General features: G+C 37.9%; 1 protein-coding gene across 1 annotated transcript; it reads left to right on the top strand.

The window, feature by feature from the left end:
• The first annotated feature begins 3226 nt into the window (after positions 1-3226).
• On the top strand, positions 3227-7422 carry LOC145782088 (neo-calmodulin-like). The gene is made up of 2 exons (XM_082593827.1): positions 3227-3622; positions 6905-7422. The coding sequence occupies exons 1-2, from the start codon at positions 3308-3310 to the stop codon at positions 7079-7081; spliced, it is 492 nt and encodes a 163-aa protein (XP_082449953.1). The 5' UTR covers positions 3227-3307; the 3' UTR covers positions 7082-7422.
• The last annotated feature ends 4356 nt before the right edge of the window (positions 7423-11778 follow it).

Genomic DNA, 11778 nt, shown 5'->3' with positions numbered 1-11778 from the left:
TGAAAATTTTGTCTTGAAAAGTAAAATAAAAAATAAACACAATCAACGTAAGCATAGTTGGTCCAAATTTTTTTCGTATATGTACGATAACCAACCTAACAAGGTGCAAACCCAGAAAAAGTGTATTTGCTGCTAAACATATTTCCACAAACAAAGTTTTGACCATAATAAATAAACAAGAAAAAAACTTACCCAAACAATTTTAGCCTCTGTGCAGTTGCAATATATCATTCAAAAAAGTTATCAGCTTTAAATAATCAACAAACTTATATGTATCCGCAAAGCAAATATTGTGTTTGGAATATTAAGTTTAACTAGTTTTTTTGTAAGAACATACAAAAATTTGTTTTTTGTCCCTATTCACCCCGCAGTCCCTATTCACCCCAAATTACGGTACCCCAGTTCTTTGAAAAGGTTATCGCAACTGAATTCCATATTGTTATTTTTTGAGTTGCCAAATGGCAGCGTTTGTCCTGAGTTTACAACGTTGAGTTTTATAAACGTTTTTGCTTTTGTCAGGAAAAAATCTCAGAAGAGATTTTTGTTGGCGAATTATGTCTGCGTGTCTCTACGTAGCTATTAGAAATGTGAAGCAAGTCTCATTGGCGCCAGCTAGGCTACTTTAAATCATAAAGTAAAGTGTGGCTCTCACAAGACTATGACACGTTTGAAACAGCATAGGTAGAACCAACTCAGCTTACTTTAATTTGCTATAACTAAATATAGGCTATCCCAGGGGTGTGCAACCTTTGTTACAGGAGGGCCAGATATAAATAATTGGGTGAAACCGCGGGCCGCACGTTTATTTAACATATGATTTCTAGTAGTTGCAGGCACAAAAAAGTAGTTTTTCTTGTTATTCATGTTATTCTTATATTAGGGGTTATCTCCTTCCAGAAATAATAAGTTGGGACGCATAAATTTCTGAAGAAAACTGCTATTCAAATTTATTGTCACACCGTCTTTAAACGAGCTCAGTGAGAAGTTTGCAGATGGCTTCTTTTCCTGACGGCTTTTTCCAAATTTACTTTAATGGAAGTGATCGCAATTCGAAGTCCATTTTCCAAGTGTTGGTCTGTCAGAACCGATCAATAGGGAGATTTCATGACGCTCGTTTTAGAAAAAAATGTTCGCACAAATACGTTGAGCCAAAAAGTGCCATTTTTGAAGCCATGGATTTTTGAAATGTGGAAAGTCATCTTAGTTGAAATGTTTTCGGTAAAAATCGCCAAGATTCATTTTTAAATACTTTGCTTTCAAATCCTTTTTCTCTTGAAGATGAATCAGTTCAAGTTGGATATCAGCTGGTGCTTTGTCAGTGTCCGTGTTGAATGGCGAAGAGAATATATCAAACAAATGTTCATGAGATTCGAAGTCCTTGAAACGAGCCAAAAATTCATACAACAATTTTTCAAATTTAGTTTTCTTCTCCGGGTGCAATCCATAGTCTCTCAAAGTTGGAAAGTGGAAAAGATGTCCTGTCTGTATGTGAGCTTTCCAAAGTCGTAGTTTGTTCATAATGCCTTTTATGTGACCATACATTTTTAGAAATAATTGATTAAACTACCATTCAACGTTTTATAGGCAGATAAAACTTTTTCTCGAACCGTAGAAAATTTCATGATCAGATCACCGCTTCAATGCGTGATGGAAAGCTACAGATAAATCTGCATCTGGCATTACCGAGTGCAAAAAACAGTGTTGCAGAACGCGTTTTCGAAAATTAAATTCTCATCATAGCGCAACTATGTTTATGAACGCAATAACAACGGTTAACTTTAAACTCAATACAATACATTACAAACATTATAAGGACATATTCTCAGTGTTCAATTGAATATTAATAAATCCAGAGACATCAGAATAGAAAATTAAATACAATGGATTGGCGGTGGCCGGTGGGAGACTTCTAAAATGGTTAACAGAAGGTACGAAATCTACAATATTCCACTCCACAATGAATTGTTCAAACGTACCAGACTAAACTAAATTACCGTATAAACATGTTTCGCGGGCCGCACACAATTCAAAATTGGCACATCTTCGCGGGCCGCACGTTGCACACCCCTGGGCTATCCCATGCTCTGTAGTTTTGAAAGATTCCATCAATGTATCGCAAGCTGCTGAATGCTATTAATTTACACGATCACGCAATGTCGCAGTAAGGCCAACAGCAAGCGAAGAGGAATGTAAAGCATGCAGCAAGCCAAAAACAGAAGTAAAAAGTCATTGCTTGAAACGTTGCAGCATTATTATACTGTCGCTGTCAGCAAATCTGAAAATTGCTTCGTTTTCTGTGCATTTTTTGTCGGGCTTTATCTAATTTTGTTTTTACACTACAGTTGTAGTGTCGCTAAAAACTCAACCAATAGCCTACGTTGAGAGAAGCACAGACTAAGAATTATGCTGCATTTAAGGACTTTGCAATATTTCTACTTATGAATGTATAATTTGTTTGATGCATGCCTCAAAGAAACAACATCCTTGCAATGTGTTAGTGAGCAAAGTAACTTCAGCAAATGCTTCACAACAGTGGTTGAGTATTTTAAAGAGTGTAAATTAGAGTTCCACTAAACCCTAAATGTAAGTAAAGAACACAATTCAGACAAAGATGAGGTTGACTGTAGAATGAATGTAGCCTAAAGCAACATGTAAACAAAACGTGTCGGATATTTGGGCCAGAAATCAAAATTTTGAAATTTGTAGCCCAACTGAAATTAGAAAAGCCCAAGAGCTTCAATAAGTTAATAGAATTAGGTTATTGTTTATTTGCTTGCCTTGCTTTGACTTAAATTACCTTTGCGCCGTGTGAGTTATTTAAAACGATGAACTTTTAACACTGTGGTCACTGCTCCTAACTTCAGTAACTTGGTACCTTATTTACAGGAGACTGTAAAAATGCAAGCTATAATAAAAATAAAATTACAAAGAGTAAACGTTAATTTTAATGGGTAGATAGACATCTGTTTTTATTTTTATAACCGCGGTAGGCGTATCTGACAGGATATTATGATTTGTGTTGTAATATTCACGTTTGAAGTCTAGGCTATAGTTTGTAAGTGCAGCCTATGTGTGCGATTACTAGAAATAGGAATAGCAGAGACAACTACAGTTAGTTACCTCTATCGCATGTAAGCTACGTAGCCCGATGATTTATTATTTATTTAATGATTTAACACACGCAACTCATTTTCAAAATTAATATGCACAGCCTGCACACAGTGCACAGGTCAATTAGAAAACACAAAACTTTTCAACCGATTGTTTGGAAGATAATCCTTATGAAAGAGCACAACAATACGTAGAAATGTCTTTGTCTAAAAAGCTTAAAGGAGAAAATGTAAATGGAACTCGACAATTCAGTGGCAATGAGGTAGAAGAACTCCGAGCTGCATTTGCATTTTTTGATCAAAATGGTGATGGTAGCATTGAAGCTGATGAGTTGGGAGCTGTCATGGAGTCTTTGGGGTACCAGGCCAGCGAATCCGAGCTTCGAGACATGATTCACGAAGCAGACATTGATGGAAATCACATGATTGATTTTGAAGAGTTTATTCGCATGATGGAAGCTAAAAGCAATCCTGGAAAAGATGAAGAGGAAGAGTTGCGTGAAGCATTTAAGGTAAGTTATTATCAATTGACAATGGAACCGTGTGCAGTGAATAAAAATATATTTTCAAGTATACGAGACATTGCATAATTACATCATTGTTCTATTGATGTGTGAGAATAAGCTCACAAGTGAAGGCTTATTTAATTTTGTCAACATTGATTAAACTTAGGCAGGAAACCAATAAACGCAATGGTTTTGCACATCAATCAAAGCAAAAACTTTGTTTCTTTGTGTAGGCTAAATGTTTTACCTAACAACATCATTAAAGAAAAAAGTATCCTGGCACTAAATTGCTTTTTGGTGTTGGAAAGCAAAAAACACATGATGTATATGTTAACAAAAAAAACACCAGTGCAACCTGAGAGTTTAGAGTTTTTGAAATGCGCTAGGCTGTAGTAAAATTGTGTAATTACGTGGAATTGAACTACTGTACTTATCAATCGATTTGATTTATATAAGTTATACGGTGTGGGACTGTAGATAACGTGTCCTTTTCACTATGTACTTTTAGCCAAGCCTATCTCATTAGTTGACAGGAAATGGAGAATAATATGTTGCTATGACAGCAACACCACGTAATTTTATACTAATGCTCCTAAGAATAGCTCAAACTATAACGATATAAGCATGTGTTTTCAACTCAGTTTACAAAATCGAGCTGTGACATGTCAAATGCAGATAATTGCAATTAATTAAGTTATAAATATTTTAAAGTATCGTGATGCCTATTTAGCGGTTTAGTTTGTCGTGTTGGTTCCATAAGTTATTTATAGCAACCAATTTTTAATTTATTGCTGATTTCCTTTTCAGCAGCTACGAAGATTTAAATTATTACCATGTGAAAAAACGTTTTCAGCATAAAGTCCAAAGCCATTTTCTCAAAAATTTAGCGGTTTAGTTTGTCGAAGGCCTATTGGTTTCATAAGTTATTCATAGCAACCAAATTCTTAATTTATTGCTGATTCCCTTTTCAGCAGCTACAAAGATTTAAGTTATTACCATGTGAAAAAACGTTTTCAGCATAAGGTCCAAAGCCATTTTCTCAAAATTGTTGTGTAGCTCATCACTAATCTACTGTGGTAAGCGTTAAGCACCCTCTCAAAGGAAGAAACAAGTCTGTGACCAAATGGTTTGGTCGTCTGTAGGCTACGACGTCGTTTCGACACCGCTGTGTTTCTGCAGACACCTAATGAAATACATTAAATATTAGAGCTGACCCGATGACTTAAAAAATTCTTCACTGCTTATACACGTTGTCATAATGAGCACAACAGCAAATTCTATTCTCGTACACGCTAACCTACTTCACTCCAACCTGGCCAAGGAGGTTGGGATATTCATAAATTTTCTTGAAACACATTTAATCAGGGTTATCGTCAAGAGTTTTGCCGTGTCCGAGTTTGGTCAACGTCTATGGCAGTGGTTCTTAACCAGGGTTCGACGAAGCTGCTTCAGGGGTTCTGCGCGAACGTCCTCTGAAACATTAATACACGGCCTACCAATGGTATATCAGCGAATATTTTTGAACCACACTGAAGTGATGAAACGCGTTTTTGTTTTGCGTACAGAATTATTGGAGTTCTTGAAAAGTCGCAACCATCTGCATTCTGCATTCAAAACACTTTGAGAACAAATTTTATCCTTACTTTATCTTATTTGACTGACATTTTTAGTACTGTCAATCAGCTGAATTACCAAATGCAAGGAGATAGTAAAAATGTTAATACAAGCTGAAGAGTAGGCCTAAATGAGTGCTTCTCAGAAGAAATTGCAGTTGTGGTGGCAGCGACTGGAAAATAACAACTTTGCTAACTTTTCACGTCTGGACGAGGCAGTAAGTAGGCTATGATAGTTCCGATACCGCAATTAATGGCAAAGTTGCATAAGTTCAGAGGCTTAAGCCAGTATTTACTGAGTATTTGCAAAAGTTGCAAAATTTATTTCAAAACTACTTTCCTGAACAAACGCAGTATCCAACATGGATATGTCAACCATTTGCTTATGATACTTCAACAGCAGATATAAACAGTCCATACTTAAATGACATTATCGAGCTTCAAGAAAGCGAGATGCAAAAAAGAAACTTAATACAACAAATCTTCAATCGTTTTTGTGCCAACAAATGGAAAGTTATTCTCTTATTACAAAAGTTGCCTTTGAAGTTCTCATTCGTAACCACTTATTTATGCGAACATGCGTTTTTTATTCTGGTTGATGTTAAAGCAAAAAAACGATACCGGCTTGTATGCGAAGATGACATGAGAATTGTGTTTCCGAGACAAAGCCTCAAATCTCACTATTGGTCTCAAAAAAACAACAGAAATCTCGTTGATTCAGTAATGTATTACTATTAAATGTGGTAGATTTTTGTAACTCAGCGAAAATTTGGGGTTCAACGAAAGTTTGCGGACTAGCGTAAGGGTTCGGAAGGTTAAGAACCACTGGTCTATGGAGTCAAGTAATGTTACGCCGACTTCACGGCAATTTTAAATAACAAGCCTACATCAAAGAGTTAGGGAACGTTCAAATATTACGTAACGCTTTTTTTCCGAATTTTTGACCCCCCCCTCCCCCATGTAACGCCAACGTAACGCTTTTTTCAATCCCCCCCTCCCCCATGTAACGCTTTTTCACTACGAATTCAGCACAAAAAACTACCATTCCGTACTCGACAGCGTTACGTAACGTTTTGCTTGAACCCCCTCCCCCCCGATGTGACGCTAACGTAACGCTTTGCATAAACCCCCCCTCCCCCTCGAAGGCGTTACGTAATATTTGAACGTTCCCTTAGTTGTATTTGCAATTATGCAATGGAAACACACATCTGCTCTGCCAATAGAAGTAAAAGCTGTAAAGAAAAAAAACGTAGGTTTCGAAAATGAGAAATCAAATTTCTTCTTCATGTCCGAGTGTTCACCCTGCCAATAAGCCTAATGATCTAATTTTTAGCTGCGCTAAAAATTAGACCATTGGTTTTTAATCTGGCCCCACTGCTGTAGCCTATTTTAAATAAAATGTATGCTATTCTTTTCTGTTAGTTAGTAGGCTACATGTATTACCGTATCAGTTCTTAATTATACTAGCAGACCAGCTGCCCATTTGATCTTTTGTACGTAGCCCACATAAACCAAACCATAGTCAGCCTGTCATGCAGGTAAACATCAATGATAAAGATATCATTGCAACAAATGAATCTTTCGAGTCTGGTCTGCTAACTGAAAGAAATTATGGTGATAGCTTCAACCGGTTGTTCTAATATGTTTCAACAAGTACATTTTGTTCTCATTTTAGGTATTCGATTGCGACGGCAATGGATTTATCAGTCCAGCTGAACTGAAGAAAGTAATGAGGAATATAGGCGAAAATTTGTCTGACGAAGATCTTAATGAAATGATCTCTGAAGGAGATAAAAATGGTGATGGACTGATAGACTTTGATGAATTTGTACAAATGCTCTCAAAACAGTGAAAAAGATCGGACTGCATTTACTTGTTCAAAAACGTATATAATAACTGATGAAAAGTATATCAAACAGATCCAAGATTTTTTTAGAACCCCAACCCCACAATTTCTACACATTTCAAATCCGGAGCCGAAACAGGTCCGAATTAATTTTAGGCTGAGGCTACAAAAATTGAATTCACATTGATAGACAATGTTTTCCTCAGTTGTGATTCTGTTTGTAACCGCTATGTTGTTTTGATCCAGAATGTATGGGTTTAGAACTGTTTAAATCTCGCAAGATGCCCTCGTTCATATCTGTACGGTACCGTCATTTTAAGCAACATATGTTTAACAAGATTAAAACATTTGAGCCATTTTTGCATTCTCATTTATGAAGTTGCCATTATACTATATTCCAAAAACGTGGGGGATTGTTCAAATATCATGCGACACCGTTCTCTTCATCAACCTATACGTTAGACAGAGACACCCTTCTTAGTGTCGTATTTCTAAACAGCTCAAAGTGATGTGCAGCAGCAGTGCTATTCGTAAACCCACTGATACGAAGTACAAGAGTGCCCCGTCACTATAAATTGCATCGGAACCAGTTAGTTATTCCTGTTGTATAGCTTTTCTAGAGTAATGCCTAAAACCCATCACATCCTTTAAAATTACAATAACTCATAAGAGCTCGCACCAAAAGCATTCGGTTGCAACTCGGACTTGCCAGTCATGGACGACACATTACATTCGCAGACTTGCACATAATCTTCGCTTCATGTTACGGATAATGTTGTACGCTGTGATCAATGCATTACCAATTTGAGCCATCAAATCAGTTGACGTGGCAATAATGACAACATTAACTGCACGACTTTCATCAAACGTCCTGTATAATCTTGACTCATGAATCACGTGGACTAGAGATCAAACTGTATTAATCGCTCTGCTAATTGGCATGCCACGCAGAACCAAACGTTACACCAGCCTGGAAGTGCTCACATGTCACATGACGCCAGTATTGTTTTTCTTGAACCACCCACATGACAATAATTGTCATTTGTTAAAATTATTTTAATAAATCGAACCCCTACCTGGGGAACGTCATACATTTGAACACCTCCTCATCGTACAATCCGTACATGTGTCAATCTTAATTGTCGTTCTCAACGGATCTATCAACAATCCACTTGAATGAGTTCAGAACATTTTCTATTACGAAAGCACTTGGTGTCTTGCCGTGTTTAACTCGAAGATTAAGGAGCCAGGGTCACAAAGTTACTTTGGTGTGGCAGATAAAACCAAAGAACAGAGGTCCTTGTTTAATCACGACGGGCCGTTACAAAGTGACGGAGAAATAAGTCCAACAACAGGCTTGTTTAAACAAAACGAGAAATGTAGAAAAATCACACCGAAGAAAAGCAATATCAATAAATCTACACTCTCTACTGAAAATCAAGAAAACTACCGGCACTACAGAGTACAGATGCTCCCCAGCTAGCAAAATATGTCCTTTTTTAATTGATTTAACGTCCACGGACGTTAAATTACAGTAAAGAGGACAGATTTTGCTAGGTGGGTTGCGTTCAAGCGGATAAAACATCAATCAGGCAGTGTTGTGAAAAAGTGGTTAATAGTAAATAACGATGGTGGTGGATTTTGTGGAAATAGCAGCAGTGAGTATGGTCTTTGTCGAAACGTTACCGATGAAATTGGTTGGTTTAGGATTATATTCTCAGGCAGCAAAACCCGTCAATTTTTACACTGATTTAAAGTATGCAGACGTTGAATTAATCAATGTAAAAATGACAAAATTTGCTCTTCGGGTTCATGTGTGTTGAAAAAGACTCGTGCTATGTTGGTATGGTAAACAACATGTAAAACAATGTTTTCATCTGCAACGTTCGTTTTGAAAAAAGGATCCGCAAATGCCACAAAGAACGCCATTCGACAGCCAGTCCCGAGTAATAGGAATCAACGCAACCACGCGATGCATGTTACAAAAATAAAACTTTGGGTTAATAACAACAGTACAAGGATTATCACCATAAAGCAAATTCAATTGGCGGCGTTCGTCGTCTTCTTCATCGCCAATAAATACAGAGATACAATGTTAGCTGCTGGACCACGTCAGCTACAACGTGTAAATAAATAGTGGGATTCCGCATGCCTGAATCATTATTACACTGGTCAACAGCAAATTTCAAACGATCCGATTACGTGATTCTAAAGGGTTTTTGACGCCGATCCCGCAAATGTCCATATTTTTTTTTCCCAGCACATCAGGTTTTTAAGATATTTGAATTTTTGTTGTTCAAATTTGACTTATATCGATGCAATATAACTTTCATTACCAGTTGCATTTGAGGAACGTATTTTTTATGACTACATAGTAAAACGTAAAAACACCTAAAATACTAAATTACTAACATTTTCAAAACTTTATGTGGTAGAGAAAAAACGAGCGCAGATTCGGAATCAGCGCAAAAACTTCATCTAGAAAAGTTAACTTGTAACTCTGATTAAAAAATTTCATTAAATTTGTTGACAAGTGTTAATTGCCACATGAGCAGATGAAATCGGAACTAAGATGTGATGAATGTGTTGCAGCTGAATGAACGTTTCTTAGTTGTGAAACCCTTAGAAAAACCCACAATTTTTCGACACTATTTTTGTGTGTATACGACCGACGTGTAAGAGCGGCTGACAAAAGCACAAAACAATAATTAAACACGAGTAGCACCTTTTAGATGTCGGATAAAAATAGACGAAGTGCATTATGTCTGCTGGGTGAACCAACAATTGAGTGACCTAAAGGTAGAGTGGCCCAAGTCAACTTGGACCGAAAATGAGTTTTTGCTTCCATAGGAACAACAAAAGATGCGAAATTTTTTTGGGAAAATTGGGAAGTTCTATCGTTAGAAAAAAATATGACCCAAGTAAACTTGGTTCATCACTGAAAAAAATTACAAATCCAACAGTGGCCCAAGTCTACTTGGTTTGTATTTGTTATCAAAACTAACCAATAGTACAGTGAACCACATTTACTTGGTTTGCAATACGTGAAGAAAATTACAAAAGCAATAACAGCTCAACATCTGTAATAACAGTATACTCTTCCACAACTTAGTAAATTGAGTTGGCATGGTAACAATGACACTTGTCGGAAACCCAGCGTTGCAGTACTGTTCCACAATAAGTCAATGGGGATTTGTCTCTGCATTGTTGTGTCATAATGCATACGAACGAGCAAGTGTGTTCGCGACGCTGAAATTCCATGTGCAACTGCAAAGAACAAACGCTAGGAATACTAAGGGCCATTGCGCACCAAGATTATGCTGTTATATTACAGGCATACTGTAGACACTAGACAGTGTCTGCTAATTAGAACAGACACAGCCTGCCAGGCGCTTAAGTAGCGCAGCGCGGGAATGTCAGTTTCTTACGCAGTGACACCAAATGGTGGCAGTACGTGAGCGATCTGTCTGGTGTCACCCCAAGGTACTTTGGTTCAGGGCAGAAGGACAGAGATTTTCCGTTGTTCTGGACATGTATCTCAGGATAAGCTACCCGATTGTGCAGGTGGAAATGCCACAGATTGTGTAAGCTGCTGCCACATTTTTGGTATGCTGAGTTTCAGTCGCCAGTTTTGGAGATAAGCTGAAAGGGTTTGCATTGCATGTCCTGGCTCAAGGTGTCTTCTAGATTTCCCACGACTTCGTGAAGTGGAGAATCGCCAGGTCGTCCGCATAAGCGCATTTTGCGGAGACTGTGGTTGGCAGGTCGTGGGTGTGGATGTTGAAACGAATTGAAGCCAGGACCGATCCCTGTGGGACGCCGTTTTTCAGACGTCTCAGTCTGCTTCTCCGTGAGTTGCCAGTGGTGAGGGTGAAGCTTCGATTCCTGACAAGTTCCATAATCACACGGACCATATGTCGGTCAGGAAGCAGGTAAAGCAGCTTGCAAGTAAGGCCGCGATGCCATACGGTGTCATAGGCAGCTGTGAGATCTAGAAAGACAGCACCGGCCTTTTTTTGCCTTAAAGCAGTCCTCGATGTCTGGGTCAAGAGGGTAACCTGATCGACGGTGGATTTTCCGCGCCGAAATCCAGCTTGCTCTTTTGGAAGGAGCGGGTTGATGATTGAGTTGACGCGGGCATAGATCAGCCAGACTTTTTGAAAGGAACACAGAGTAGGGATATCGGACGATAACGCCTTGGGTCCTCCAGTGGCTTGTGAGGTAATCACATTATACAACAAGTAATCACATATACAACAAGGATGGCAACTACCGTACTAAAGCTCTTCTCCAGATTTTTGGGATTGTAAGGTGGTGTGCTAAGAAAGCTTTCGCACAATGAGAATCTGGAACAAGTATTTGGAAGGTGATTTGGGAATGTAACTAGAGTCTTATCTATAGTGAAAGTGTTCCAATTTAGCGCAGGATTCGTGTTGAACTTTGAACAAGCTAAGGCAGTGTATGTTGTAGCATACATACATAATGCAATATGATTGACAAAATATCATCATCAGTCAACATGCATAACATAAAATGTTATGAGTGTATAAATTCCATAACATCAACAAAATAAAACTTAATTCCCGTCTCTCTGTTGGTTCTTTATTCGCATTATACAATAGCTGATACCAACAGCCCATACTGAAATTTAATGAGATAATTGTCTGGTTACAGGGCAAGGGAAGTTTTTATCGGGTTTATCC

The sequence above is a fragment of the Aplidium turbinatum genome, chromosome 13 (assembly GCF_918807975.1).
Source record: "Aplidium turbinatum chromosome 13, kaAplTurb1.1, whole genome shotgun sequence".
NCBI classification, from domain to species: Eukaryota; Metazoa; Chordata; class Ascidiacea; order Aplousobranchia; family Polyclinidae; genus Aplidium; species Aplidium turbinatum.
This window is presented reverse-complemented; position numbering and strand designations above follow the sequence as displayed.